The following is a 14,245-nucleotide window of genomic DNA, read 5'->3' as shown; positions in this document are numbered from 1 at the left end:
CATTGGCAGATTCCCTTCTAAGCAAGGCCGCCAAGTTGTGCCATGCCGCTTGCCAAGCAGTGGCATATCACCGCCAAGTGTTTCGTACATTGACCAGCAGGTGAAAGTCTGGGCATTTGGACCAGTTATAATCTGACGGCTGAGCCGCCCCCAAATCCTATTACCGTGGAATTGCCCATCCCCGCTGCGCACGATGACCTCCAAGCGTCTTGGCTTCCCCCATGCCCTGTTGAACCCCGGTCACCTCGGGTTACCACTTTTGTTAATCCGGGGGGGCTTGAATCGAGTTGTGGATTCAGTATATAACCTGTTGTCTCTGTCAGGCTCATTTTTCCCGCTCTCAATGCTTCCTTTGACTCTCGTCTGGCGTGCTGTGTTTCAACATGTTTAACTGGCCGAGGTTCTTCGGCTTCAGAGGCCGTTCTCTGAACTTGGCCATCAGTTCTCTTGGCAGTCTTGATTTCCTGTATGTCACTTCTGGATTATCTAGTTTCAATTCGATCTCCCTGCGACTAACAAACTCCCAACTAGCCTCTTCGGTTATGACCAGGGTGTAACTGGCGGTATCCTTGATCTGCCGTCCTTCATCAAGTACTTCCCAGATATCAACCCCGACGACCCAACTATTGCGGGCAATTCAGGCCTTATCTCTACGCGCAGTACCAACAAAGGAATTGCTGTCGCAGCATACAATCTAGGATGTTTCTTCGGCGCTATCTTGACTATCTTTATCGGTAACCCCCTTGGTCGACGAAAGACTATTTTCTGCGGTTGTTTGACAATGGCTACTGGAGCGTTGTTGCAATCAACTTCCTACGATCTCCCGCAATTTATCATTGGTCGAATCGTCACCGGTGTTGGAAATGGTATGAACACAAGTACGGTTCCGACATGGCAGTCCGAGTCGTCCAAGGCCCACGATCGTGGCAAGATGGTGATGATCGAGGGTTCGCTTATCACTGGTGGTATCACCCTCAGCTACTGGATCAACTATGGTAATTGAAATCTCACAATGGCAATAATCTAGCAAGAATGCTAATTGCTGGCGAACAGGCATGTCATTCATTGGAGAGAAAGAAGTCGCTTGGCGGTTCCCACTTGCGTTCCAAATTCTCTTTGCCATCATTATCTTCATCTCAATCATGAATCTTCCTGAATCCCCGCGTTGGCTTGTTATGCAAGGTCGAGATGACGAGGCGCTGGAGATCCTAGAAGCTCTCAACGAAAAAGATCGCGACGATCCTTTCATCAGAAATGAACTCCTCGCTATCAAAGAAACCGTCAAGGAGATGAACAAGGGCTCTTATAGAAGTCTATTCAAGATGAGCGAATACCGAGAGTTTCATCGTGTCGCACTTGCCTACGTCAACCAAATGTTCCAGCAGATTTCTGGAATCAATCTTATCACCTACTATGTCAGTACTTCCCGGTGCCAGCTTCCCAGTGCCAGCTTCACAGTCTGCGGTTAAGGAATAGTACCAATTGACATGATCCTTTAGGCCCCTGATTTATATGCCCAAATTGGTCTGGACGGCCAGAACCTTCCTAAGCTCCTGGCCGCCTGTAACGGCACCGAGTATTTTATGGCTTCCTTTATTCCCATTTACATTATTGAAAAGGCCGGACGTCGTCCTCTGATGCTTATCGGAGTAGGTCCATTCTCACATTCCTATTCCATTCGTTCTCGAGCTAATTTCGAATCCTAGGCTGCTGGGATGTCGATTTCAATGGCTATTCTTGCAGGCTGCAACTACCGCTTGACATATCTCGGTGATAAGCAGGCCGGAATTGGACAGGCAGTTTTCCTCTTCGTCTTCAACACCTTCTTCGCTATTGGTTGGCTCGGAATGACCTGGCTGTATCCCGCTGAGATTGTGCCCCTACGAATTCGCGCCCCGACCAATGCGTTAGCTACAAGGTAGGAAAGCTTATCCATTGTTCCTTCAGCAATACCTTCCAGATATCGTCTAACCATTTTCTTTACAATAGTGCCAACTGGATCTTCAACTTCATGGTCGTCATGATTACCCCAGTTGCATTTGACAGCATCGGATATAAGACCTATATTATCTTCGCCGTTATGTAAGTTCCCAGCTCCATACTAGAGTTTTCTCGATCCAGAACTCAAACTGACCATCATAGTAACGCTTTCATGTTCCCTTGCGTCTACTTCTTCTTCCCTGAGACTCGCTACCGTTCCCTGGAAGAAATGGATGCCATCTTCAAGAAGTCCACCAACGTCTTCGACTGCGTTACCATTTCCATTCACGAGCCATACCGCTACGACAAGCACGGAAACCTCAAGCCAGAATATCTTGAGGAAGCCATCCGCCGTCAAAGTGCTACGGTGCACGTGGCTGGCGAGAAGTTTGACAGCGATGAGAGCTAAATTAATTCTTGCGTTGACGAGATATGGGCGCGATAATTTCTGTCTCTGGCACTGGGATATGCTGGTAGCCGGAGATAGTACGATGGTATTATTTAGATTCTTGCCTTTCTGTTTGCCTATCTGAATATAGTAGGCAACTTATTCAATTAGCTTCAAGGATACCCAACTAGCTATTTCTTTATATTTAATCATCCTGTTAATTAGCAGTACTGTTGGAAATGTGTCATTTCTGCGTAGACGACATGTCAAGCCCTTGCCAGATAACAGTCAACCTCCCTTCCAAGGTTGAAATCCATCATCAGATCATTCCAAGATTTTAAGAGCAGCAGACTTCGCAGGGAAATGAATATTTGTGATCAAAAAAGCCCTTCACAGCGCCACCGGCATGCTGGTTCCGCGATCAGGACCTTCGGAGGGTTCGTATGTCTGCACAATCTAGGCTTCCCGGTAAGGTCTGTATACTTTCGTGGAGCTTCTGGCAATGCCAGGTCCCGATTCGGAGGTCATTGAAAATTCACGGAGCTTCTTAAGATTTCGGCCAAGGGAACTGCCGGACTGTTGACAGACCCCTTAACGTCCTCGAAATTACTGATCAACCCAACACTTCTTTTGAATACTACTGAGGCCTGAGGGCTCAGGCCCCAGGTTGCTGAGTCAGCCAGTGCCCACCGTGCCTGCCATATAGATAGCTTCGCTCCATAGCATCTTCATGTCACCACCATCTTCAGTCTCTCTCTCCATGCGAGTATCCTCATCCTGTGCCTCCAGTAGGTTATGAGCCCGGTCTGCTAGTAGTTACCCTACAAGCAGCTTATTTTCTCTCCCCTTAGGTGATACTTACACTCTTTTTTGTGTCCCCTACGACGTCATTAACAACACGTGGAATACAGCGAATTTTTTATTGAATCTCGATAAAATTTGATCTGTCGCCATACAGTTTTATCTTAAACTCAGAGATTACTATACCTCTTAACTTCCTATGGTTTTTACGCCAAGAAGTCAATATCGATATTGTAATTGTTACTTGTAAGGCTAAGGATCTATACCAAGATCCTTACTACCTATCTACTTTTAGGAATTCTATCCTGGAAGTAAGGACTAGAGCTAAGCTATACTTAGTTTCCTAGTATTTTGACTTAAAAAGAGTTTTTAATAAGTTATAGCTAAGAAAAGTGGTTTTAAAGATAGAACTGAAGCCTAATACTTAATCCTATAATTAATAACTTTGACTTTAAAGAAGTTAACAAAGAGTTATAATAAGTAATAATATTAATAATACTATAGATAATTACCTTACTAGTAACTCTTTTACTAGTAATTCTCTTATAGGTAATTTATATACTATATTTATAGGATAACTCTCTATACTTAATATTAATATTTAGTAAGTCCCTACTTATACTAAGGAAAAGCTTAAGACTAGATAGTATAAGATATTATAAGTAGAGACTATTCTAATTAACTAAATTACTAATTTCCCTAGATTTTTCCACGTCGACACTTCACACTTCTCCATGATGCTACACAGACTTAGGTTCAGAACACTCGGCGGCACGACCCGCTTCCAGGTACTAACCGGCCCCACATTAAATTTCTCCAATATTAATTGGACCCTCGCTTACGAGGGTCGGACACCCAAATGACAATGTGCCCCCAAATGACACATTGCATGAAAATATTACATTTCAACTTTGTCGCATCGCTACACCACTAATATGGCAGATACCAATAAGTAAATTGAGCACCGTATTTAGCAAGCATGCGAAAAGCACTCCTATAATCTCGGCCGAATTACGCACAAATTGTGCGTGAATTTGATATGCTATATCGACGGCTTCTTCGCCGTGTGTAGGGTACTAATTTGCTATTTGAACGAGAACCCAACGGTCGCAAGTTCAATTCTATATAAGAGGAAGCTCTATGTCATTGGATTGATTATAATAATAAGTTTGGATTGTTAGTAAAACGTTCTGAGATTGCTATAGCTACTCTGTTAATTCTATAAGAAACAGAACCTGATATAGTTATAATTAGTGATAAGTAGCTTAAATGCTTTCTTAATCGATACCCTAAGTATTGTGTACGTAGGTGTAAAAGTCTTGATATTGAACGGCTTTGTGTATATACTAAAAAGTCTATGGAGGAATGGTTTGAAAGTCTTTAGTATATGATTGAAAAATATGGGATTTAACCTAAGGATATCTATAATTTTAATAAAACAGGCTTTTAGATTGGGGTTGGTAAAGATTAGTAGATTGTTATATGAGAGCTATGTCGAAAAATTGTTTCTGGAAACTATATAAATTGTGAATATGTGACTGTTGTTAAGGTTATATTAATAGATGGTTTTACCGTCCTATTGTTGATTATTTTAGCTATAAAATAAGTTTAATATTGTTGGTTTGAGGACCTTAAGGATGATGAAAGAATTGCTGTAACTGAAACTGGCTATATAAATAATCTACTTGTATATTAGTAGATTTAAATGTTTGAAAAATCTATATGTTTATGTACTAAAAAATCCTAGTGGTTGCTTATCTGTGATGGTTTTGGTTTGTATCTAAAGTATGAATTTGTTAAATTTTGTGAAGCTTTAGCTATTTAACCCTTCTTCTTGAACGTTAATACTTTATATTTAGTTTAGCTATTAGACGTTGGTATATTTAATGTCTATAAATACTATTATAGTAAAGTAATTAAGGCTGTAACTGCTACTAGATATACGAAGTTTCAGAAAGTTGATTTTCTTACTGTAATTACTTCAATCTGTGCAAAAATCTTTACGTTATGTACAATCAAGCTTAGATATCGGTTATCTAGTATCTGGCTATTTAATCCTACTATTGTATATGATAAAATAGTTGATTATATACCTGAACGTACTGAATTACCCCTATTACCAAATAAATCTGAATCTTTAACTTTGTCACTCTTATCTAATTTTAGTACACTAATAACTATTTGGAAGATTTAAAAGCTTGAAAAGGAGTTTCTTTAAAGTAGTGAAGATATGTATGACTATACAATAGCTATTCAAAAGCTTGCAAAGTTAGTGCAGTTAGCTGTATACTAATTGAAGGAAGTACGATGGGAAATAGAAGTAATAAAAGCTGCTATACTACGTCGCGATGAGTGATATAACTTTTCAAGATTAGGTATTCGTACGTGAGGTATTGTATTAGCTCAGAATCTACAAAAAATGAAGCGAGATAAGGAAAAATTGACGGAATTAGAAGTAATTGACAAAGTGCGCCCTAAATAGCGCAAGGTTATGGAGGAATTGAAGCGTGAATCTCGGCGTTCAGGGCGGCGTCTACGGCGCTGAATTTTTGATATATTGCACTTTATACGCTATATTATATATGGTTATATGCAATTAAGTGGTATATATAGTATTGTGTGGTATATCGTAGTACTGAATGTAGGAATGGTAAAAAAGTGTCATTTGGGGGCACATTGTCATTTGGGTGTCCGACCCTCGTAAGCGAGGGTCCAATTAATATTGGAGAAATTTAATGTGGGGCCGGTTACCTACATGTGAGATCTGACTGCCTTCTGAACACTTCGACCATCACAGACGCTCTTTCCCACCATCTCCCCTACCAGCATGCAACTCGCCATCGTATTTGCCGCCGGTACAGTCGGTAGCACGCTCGCATCTGCCACCCTCAGCCCTTTCACGCCATACACCCGCCCGCTCTGATCCACAACGCCGCCTTTCTCGCGATCAGCCATTCGGCATGAACCGCAGAAATGGTAAGTCGTCGAATATTGAGCTTGTATATAATCATCCAACATCACGTCGTCGGCGACAGTTTGCGAAGTGATACCCAACGGAGCTGTGAGTACGGCTTGCATGGCGGGCGACGTGAGCACGGCGTACGCAGTGCGCACCACTTCTCGCGCCAGGGCTCGGTCGCGCGGGGTGCTCAGATAATTAGGACGTACTCGCGGCATTTGGTTCGGGTCCTTGGAGCGGATCTCCACCATGCCGAGCGAAGTGGGCTTATTGATGTTACATCCTATTCCCGCAACATGACCGGTCTCTGTGCCCCCCTAAGCTCCTGTGCGGCTGGCCTCCTTGGGGTGCGGACGGATCCGCCGGCTGGGCGAATAGATATGAGAAACAAACCATCTGCAAGTCGACCGCACCGGGATTCAGCGACGACGACCATCGCGCTTGCATCTGCAAGGAATAATCCGTGTCCGTGTAAGCACCGGGTCGTGGCCGCGCGACCAGTGGGATACATGGATGGTCGCTGAGATTCATTCCCACCGGCAGCTCAACCACAGGCTTGATTTCATGTCGTTGAAGTAGCTCCCTAGGACCGATACCCGAGCGTTGCAAGATAGCTGGCGAAAATACTGCGCCCGCACAAAGGATGATTTCGTGGGTTGCGTGTATCTTGCGGCCGTTGGCAAGCACCACCGTCTCGGCCTTGTGGTCCTGATCCTTGAAGAGCACTCGATCCACAAGCGAATCGGTCAAGATAGTAAGATTGGGGAAGCGTCGGGCCGGGCCGATAAAAGTGTCCGCTGCACTAACCCGAGTGGAGCCGCGGCGACAGACGGGCGCCGGACCGACACCCTCCGCCCCCGTGGCCTTGACATCCGGGGTAAGTTGGAAACCGCAAGATATAGCACCGTCGACGAAGGCAGCCTGAATCTTGCCTGCTTCGTCCATACTCGCTCGTGCAATGGGATGCGGTCCGCGTGTGCCTCGAAGGGGGTCGCCTTCAAGTCTTTCGTATACAGAGACTGAACTCTCGAAATCCCAGCCATCATTTCCCAACGCAACCCACTCACGTGCATCGGCTTCTGTCTGTCGCAAAAAAGTGCCTCCATTGATACTGCTCCCTCCGCCCATAACCTTTCCCTGGGGGACAATCATCCGCCCTCCGCCAGGCACGTCGACTTCAAGATTCCAGTCGATCTTGGGGTCAAAGATCGCGGATTGACCTGCCATGGGGACCCGGCGGGCATCATGCACACCAAGGGGTATGGAGGAAGCATTGGCTGGAGAAGTGTCAACGTCGGGCCCGGCTTCGATCAGCAGGACGTTAAAGGCCCGATTCTGGGCCACCCGACGGGCCACAATGCAGCCCGCCGAACCGGCGCCAACGACAATGTGGGTGAACTGGTCGGCCTGCATGAAAATACCGCTATAATGGTTTTGTTTTCGCCGGCTCTCTGGGGTCTATGGGGTCTTTAGGGATATACTTCTGGGGTACAGAGCTTAAACCATGACCAACTCCTGATTGGCGGCCCCCGGAATTCGATTCGAAGGGACATGGCTAAATGCCTAAACGGCTAAACGGTTTGGATCGGTCAAAACATGGGAACAATACCAGGGAGAAGGGAGGCTAAACTGCTGAAAGGCTTCAGACCTGCGGCTCGGGCAGGTTTACGGCAACATCGGACCAGCTTTCCCCGTGAGTGAATGGGTCCGGGGTCTGGGGTCTGGGGTCTGGGGTCTAGAGCCGATAGGGTGGCGTGTGCTCCTTGTCGTCAAAATGACCATACATATAAACATCCAATCCTCCTGCGATGTGATTTCACATGAGTACTCTATCATCCCTGGTCTGCCTTCGCTCCCATCGACCTCATTCAATTTCACAGATCGCAGAGGCAGTCCGACGTACGTGCGCTCATCATGGCCGTCCAACTGTGGAAACACCTGCCCGGAAGGGCCCTCATGTTTCTCCTCAACCTCTTCTCCGCTATTGCCCTCATCTTCGAAGGCTACAACCAAGGAGTTCTGGGCACCGTCAGTACGACGCCAGGCTTCATTGATATGGCTGACATCGGGTCCAATGGTGTCGTGACCAACAGCACCAAGCAGGGTGGTCTGCTGGCAGCGTATTATTTCGGTGCCATGTGGGCATGTTTCGTTGGAGGTACGAACAAATCACTTCAAAATCCCTTGTTTTGTGATGATTGTGCTTTAGATACTGATGACTGGAAACAGGGTGGGTAGGCGACAAGCTCGGCCGAAAAAAGGGTGTTTGGCTCGGCTCACTCTTCTGCATGCTCGGCGCGGCGCTCATGGCCGGCAGTGTAAACAGTAACATGTTCATCTGCGCGCGTGTCATCGCAGGGATCGGCATCGGGTTCATCAACGCTATCGTTCCGCCGTGGGTGAGCGAGCTCTCTCAAGCACACGACCGCGGCTCCAACTTCTCGCTCGTCTTCGTTGCGAACTATGCTGGCATTGTGATTGCGTACTGGCTCAACTTTGGCATCAGGTCGTCCACAGTGGAATTCCAATGGCGTTTCCCCCTGGCATTCATGGCAGTTCCCGTCTTGATTGTTATTCTTACGGTCTTCTTCCTGCCCGAGTCGCCGAGATGGCTGATGTCCAACAATCGCCCTGAAGAAGCGATCGAGATCCTGCGCAAGATCCGTGGCGACTTGGATCCCCGTGACCCTAAGCTTCTTGCCGAAGTTGAGCAGCTCGAAGCAATTGTCGAATCATCGCACCACAAACGAAACAACTTTCTCAATCTCGTCCTCGGCGGGCGCTTCTCGGGGAAACTGCATCTTGGTCGACGCGTTGTTATGGGTCTGGCGCTCCAGCAGATCCAGCAATGGACAGGTATCCTCGCTATTGCCACCTGGGCTGGTACGCTGTTCAAGCTTGCCGGGTTCGATGCAAACAAGTCAGCCTGGCTGGCCGGTCTGGTCAACACCTTTGGTATCCTGGGCACCGCCGCTGCATCACTGGTGATCGACCGCATGGGCCGGATTAAGTCCCTCATGGTGTCTTTCGTCACGCAGGGTATCGCCTTATTCCTTGTCGCCGGGCTGATCAAGGCGAGTGAGAATCACCAAGCCACCGATCCCGCCTTGGCATCCAGCCTCGGTACCGCCGCAGCCGCGTTCGTTTTCGTCTTCCTCTGGTTCTTCACCATGTTCAACATCGTCCCATGCTGGATCTATGGCACGGAAATTTGGCCGCAGGAAGTGCGCGCAAAAGGTTACTCCTTCACTGTCCTCGGCTGGGCGATCGGGTGCGGCATGAACACTTTCGTGATCCCCATCATGCTAGACCACTTGGGATGGGCCACCTTCATCTTCTTTGGCTGCATGAACGTCCTCGCCATGCCCCTCGTCTGGTTCTTCTATCCCGAGGTCGCGGGTAAATCACTCGAAGAGATCAACCTGCTGTTCACGAGCGATAGTCTGCTTGTGAGCAAGAACATGGCAGAGTATCACCGACGCGTTGATGAGGCCGGTGGTAACATTGCCGTAGCTGCGCGAAGGCTTTTGGACGAGGTCGATGGCACTACGGATCTCGATCCAAGAAGGGTGCTTGCGGCGGAGGGGCTTGTGGCGGAGGGCGAGAAGAACGGATTCAATCATGTAGAAGAGTTGCCAAACAAAGTCTAATAAAGATGCTCTGGCGGACTGGGGATCAATCGACCGAAATGAGAAGAGTGCATTCCAGATCTGGTTCGGTTGAAGTCGTGCTTGTATACTATGTTATATATGAAAATGATATTTCATTTTGACATTTTCTTACTCTATATAATACGTATATGAGAGTTGTGAGGTCCTACATTTCCAAATTGGCGTTTAAGAGGCTAGTTCTCCTTGGTAGCGGGCTTAATCCTCGCTGAGAAGGGGATAACGGAGACCCGGTGTCTCTCTCTTTGCGATACATAGAATTAACCGTGTTGTGTAATAATCAAATTCAGTACATTTTTCTATTTTAACGGTCAACAGTTACACAGACTTGCAGAACATGTTTTCTGCCACCCTTCTTAGTTTGATGCTAAAACAGCTGGATGCTTCCAAGTACTCGCCCCACCATCAACCAACAAATCCTGCCCTGTATACCATCCACTTGCGCCATCACAGCACAAGTACAAGATAGCACCCTTCAATTCGTCCGGCATCCCAATCCGCCCAAACAAAGTCTCCTTCTCAAACTGGTCCACCAGCTGAGGTTGCTGTTCTTGCAATCCTCGCATCATATCCGTCATCATATAGCCTGGACTCAAGGAATTGACTCGAATCCCATACGGCGCAAGTTCCATGGCCATGGGTTTCACCAGTCCCTTCACAGCCGCTTTGGATGCAGTATAGCAACTGATCTGCTGCGCGCTGGAGGCAATGTGCGTCGCGATACTGGCGACAAAGATGATTGTGCCAGTAGTGGGCTGCGTTGCTGGCTCGTCGCCGTGGGTAGATTTGTACCGAGCGACCATGCTGTTTGCACAAGCTTGAGCCACGAGGAAGGAACCGGTAAAGTTGACAGCGAAGGTGCGCTCGATGTTCTTATCGGTCGTCTTCAGGAAGGGTTCGTCCGTGACCACGCCCGCGGCATTGACATTGATATCGATTCGCCCAAACTGCGCTTCGATCTTCTCAATTGCGGCAGTGATCTCGGAACGCGAGGTGATGTCCGTGCGGTAATATTCCAATTTGATGTTATGGTTGTCTCGCAAAGCGAGAAGACTAGGGGAAGGCTCTTCGAGGATGTCTAGCACGGCGAGGTTACAGTTTGCGCTCGCCAGTGCGGTGGCAAATGTGAGACCTAGACCGCGTGCTGCGCCGGTGATAACGGCGGTCTTGCCTTTGAGTGTGAACTGTAGATTATTAGCAAAAGCTAGGTATATAGTACATTGTGTTGCCAGTAACTCACCAAGTCGGTTGCCATGATAAAGGATTGGATTGCATAAGAGTTCTGGTGGGCGAACAAAAAAATTACCGGACTGAGTCTGGAGAAGAGGCTTAAATGCTGTACCAACGACCTATGCCCTTATAAGAAAAAGTCAGGCGGCTTGAAAGTTTGTCGGGGTCGCTATAGAATGGGAGGGGCAAAATCTCCGCAGAGGAATCTGATGGGACTCCAATATCCCCGCATCGCCACTATCGCCATCCATACAGATGATTGGTGTACATTGTAATAGGCTATTACCTGCTCTAAATCGGCATCTAAGTTGGCTTAGCAATCTTCCAGCTTATTCGACGGTAAAACGCTTGAGCGGACGGCTAAATGGTTGACGAACGGCTAAATGGGTGGCGAAACAAGCTCTCGGCTTTAGTATCTGGGGAATAGTATAGAACAAGATATGGGGTAAGCTCAAGTTCCTCCCTATTTAGGATGATCCTCAACCTCTGATAGCCTCTCTGAATACGCACGTCTTTGGAGGCAGCCACAAGTTGAATTTTTTTTTCTTTTAGGAGGACCAATCAATTCCAGACCCAAGTCACCGTCCGAAAGCCTTCCAGCACGATTTACACGTAGCCCACAATGGCACAGAACCAATTCACCTGCCGCTGGGCTGCACTCTCCCTCTCTAATATTGCCTCCGTCTTCCTACCAGACTTGCTCCTCCCCCGGGAAGCTTCTGCGTCCATCAAACATGAGCTCGTCTCAGTCAGTACGACCGGCGGCGCCTCTCGTGCAGCCGACTGGCTGAAACAGAACAAAATCCCCAATGCCGAGTCCATCACCGTCTACCACTCCTGGGAAGAGATGCTGGAAAAGGGAGACTTTGACATCGTATACATCTCCACACCACACCCCTTGCACTACGCGCACGTGCAAAAGGCCCTGAAGTGCAAGCGCAATGTGCTCGTCGAGAAACCAGCAACGATGAATCGCGCACAATTCACTCAACTGTGCAAGCTAGCCAAAGAAGAAGATGTCGTGCTCATGGAAGCAATGTGGACGCGCTATCTCCCCGCTACGCTCTACTTCCAGAATGAGCTACTTCCGCGCATTGGCGATGTGAAACGCGTGTACGCCGAGTTCAGTTTTCCCATCGTGTCCCCGGACTTGAGCCATGAAAGCCGGTTCCTCGATAAAGCGGCTGGAGCGGGAAGTTTGTTGGATCAGGGCGTATATGCATTGACGTGGGCTGATCTCGCGCTCAATGGCCTTGCGTCCAGTCAAGATAGGACGCAGACTGAAGTCGTGCATGCGCATTCCATGCCGGTTCCGGGTGTGTCTGGTGATGTGGACGATATCAACACCGTCATCCTCAACAAAGTTTTCAATGAGAGTGGCAGCAAGCAACAGGAGGCGGTCGCTATAGTCACGACCAGCATGACTCTTCCTGGCTCCAGCAAACCAGCTTTCTACCAACGGCTACAGGCCACGAAAGCAGCCCCGGCTGTACGTATCGAAGCCACCAAGGCGTCGGTTTCCATTCCCTTCCCTCCTATCAGACCTCAGGAACTACATGTTCAGTGGTATGGCGAGGAGCATCTGGATGAAAATGGTCTGGAGACGGAAGAGGTGGTCAAAATACCCGTGGAGAAGGGTTGGGGCATCTGGTATCAGGCCGATGTTATCGCGGAGAGAGTTGCAAGGAGAAAGGAGGGTACTCAGGGCATGGGAGAGGTTATTGGCGAGGAGGAGAGTGGAAGGGTGATTGGATGGATGGACCGTGCTAGGGAGATGGCCGGCATTGTGTATGATGCGGCGCTTGAGGAGGTGTGAAATGGAGCTGTGTTAGGCTCGACTGTAGTGTCGCGTAGCATCATGTTATCTGTCAAGACAATTATTCACGTAGAGCCAGACTTTTCTCACATGAGTCAAAAGAATTCTTCTTATTCACATCTTTATTCACAACTCTCAATTTGCCATGATAATGCCCTTCTGCAATATGAGTATCAGACACGCGAGCACTATTCACGTCGGTTAACCTCAAGCTGGATTCCGGTTGGAAGACTAAGATCATTGAGGTGGCGCATTATGCTGAGTCCTATACACTAAAAAGGAAAGGAAAAGCCCAGAGTTGCCAGACATTATCCGGTACATATGCGAAGCACAATGACAGGTAAATAGCGCATGCTGGCAACATTATGGCGAGGAGGCAGCATCGGCATAGGCAGATGATTGGAAAGGCAGACAAGGGAAATATGGTACAATACTTCTTTCACTTCAGACTAATCAAGAGTCAGGCCTGTTCTATGATAATCGAAGGCAAAGGACAATGGTGAATTCAGGATAGAACAATTAAGTTATAAAGAAAAGGACGAAGTGCATTAAAAACATTCTAGCGTTATTCTCGGTTCTTTCCTCTCTTTCTTCTCATCGCCTCAATGCCTTGTTAATTACATCGATCGCTTGCTCTTAGCTTCTCCTAGCTTCTCCTAGCTCGCAGTTACCATAGCTTAATAATACAATGAAATTGTATTTGCCCCACCAGAGGCTGAAAATCTCTACGTCCGCTATAGATCGATTTGTGCAGGACGTAGAAACCTGGTAAAAACAATTATCCGGACCCATTCCCAGACCCACTGAAAAGTCACGTTACTTTTCTACATCCGCCCAGCTGAATCCCGTCGACGGGGTGCTCAATAGATGCCTCTGCCGAATATCTGAGTAATCAGTGATGGCTCAGTGAGCCTGACTCTGAGCGCCCTCATAAAAGCGGCGGCAGCTAAAATAGGAAAGCCCTACCTGGCATAGGAAAAATGTTACGTATAGTGGCCTAGGTATTCACTAAATGACCTCGGGACCCACGGATAGACGGCGCGTGCGTCCTGTGCCGTCAATATTGAATTTTGTGCACCACTATGCACTTATAGACCTTCCAAAGCTTCAATACCCTGGTCCGCCCGAAGGATACCGGAGTGCCTGCTAGCCCTGGAGTGCTCGATAACCTGGAACTCGAAGCAATGGCATTGTTGCGGATATCTTATCCGGCATGACAGGGATCCCTGTCGATTCGCCCGCATTCTTCACGCCATGACACATCGCCTTGTCGCATGGATCCAGCGGGCGCATCCGCAAATCAGAAAATCCACTTGCTCGTGCTCGGATTCCCGTCAAAACACGAAGGAAAGTCGAGGCCCAAAGAGGAAAGGGGCGCAGTCGAAAAAGTTAGACTTCCTCCT

General features: G+C 47.6%; 5 protein-coding genes across 5 annotated transcripts; 3 read left to right on the top strand and 2 right to left on the bottom strand.

The window, feature by feature from the left end:
- Positions 1–383: 383 nt before the first annotated feature.
- Positions 384–2,389, top strand: N7533_007536 (sugar porter family MFS transporter; the record flags this gene model as incomplete). Its single annotated transcript, XM_057104186.1, has 7 exons — positions 384–466; positions 532–995; positions 1,054–1,415; positions 1,500–1,649; positions 1,707–1,918; positions 1,990–2,082; positions 2,143–2,389. 7 exons carry the CDS (start codon positions 384–386, stop codon positions 2,387–2,389), a joined length of 1,611 nt encoding a protein of 536 aa, XP_056959143.1.
- A 3,531-nt stretch (positions 2,390–5,920) lies between these two features.
- On the bottom strand, positions 5,921–7,541 carry N7533_007535 (GMC family oxidoreductase; the record flags this gene model as incomplete). The annotated part of the gene is made up of 2 exons (XM_057104185.1): positions 5,921–6,445; positions 6,522–7,541. 2 exons carry the CDS (start codon positions 7,539–7,541, stop codon positions 5,921–5,923), a joined length of 1,545 nt encoding a protein of 514 aa, XP_056959142.1.
- Positions 7,542–8,042: 501 nt separating this feature from the next.
- N7533_007534 (uncharacterized protein) lies at positions 8,043–9,778 on the top strand (the record flags this gene model as incomplete). Its single annotated transcript, XM_057104184.1, has 2 exons — positions 8,043–8,286; positions 8,358–9,778. The coding sequence occupies 2 exons, from the start codon at positions 8,043–8,045 to the stop codon at positions 9,776–9,778; spliced, it is 1,665 nt and encodes a 554-aa protein (XP_056959141.1).
- Positions 9,779–10,152: 374 nt separating this feature from the next.
- Positions 10,153–11,051, bottom strand: N7533_007533 (SDR family NAD(P)-dependent oxidoreductase; the record flags this gene model as incomplete). Its single annotated transcript, XM_057104183.1, has 2 exons — positions 10,153–10,980; positions 11,037–11,051. 2 exons carry the CDS (start codon positions 11,049–11,051, stop codon positions 10,153–10,155), a joined length of 843 nt encoding a protein of 280 aa, XP_056959140.1.
- A 597-nt stretch (positions 11,052–11,648) lies between these two features.
- On the top strand, positions 11,649–12,842 carry N7533_007532 (Gfo/Idh/MocA family protein; the record flags this gene model as incomplete). The annotated part of the gene is made up of 1 exon (XM_057104182.1): positions 11,649–12,842. One exon carries the CDS (start codon positions 11,649–11,651, stop codon positions 12,840–12,842), a length of 1,194 nt encoding a protein of 397 aa, XP_056959139.1.
- Positions 12,843–14,245: the final 1,403 nt, after the last annotated feature.

Source organism: Penicillium manginii, assembly GCF_028828005.1.
Source record: "Penicillium manginii strain IBT 31320 chromosome Unknown utg000005l:1.0-5665137.0:1.0-5668048.0, whole genome shotgun sequence".
In the NCBI taxonomy this organism is placed as follows: domain Eukaryota; kingdom Fungi; phylum Ascomycota; class Eurotiomycetes; order Eurotiales; family Aspergillaceae; genus Penicillium; species Penicillium manginii.
The sequence above is the reverse complement of the archived record's forward strand: the minus strand, read 5'-3'. Positions and strand labels throughout refer to the sequence as shown.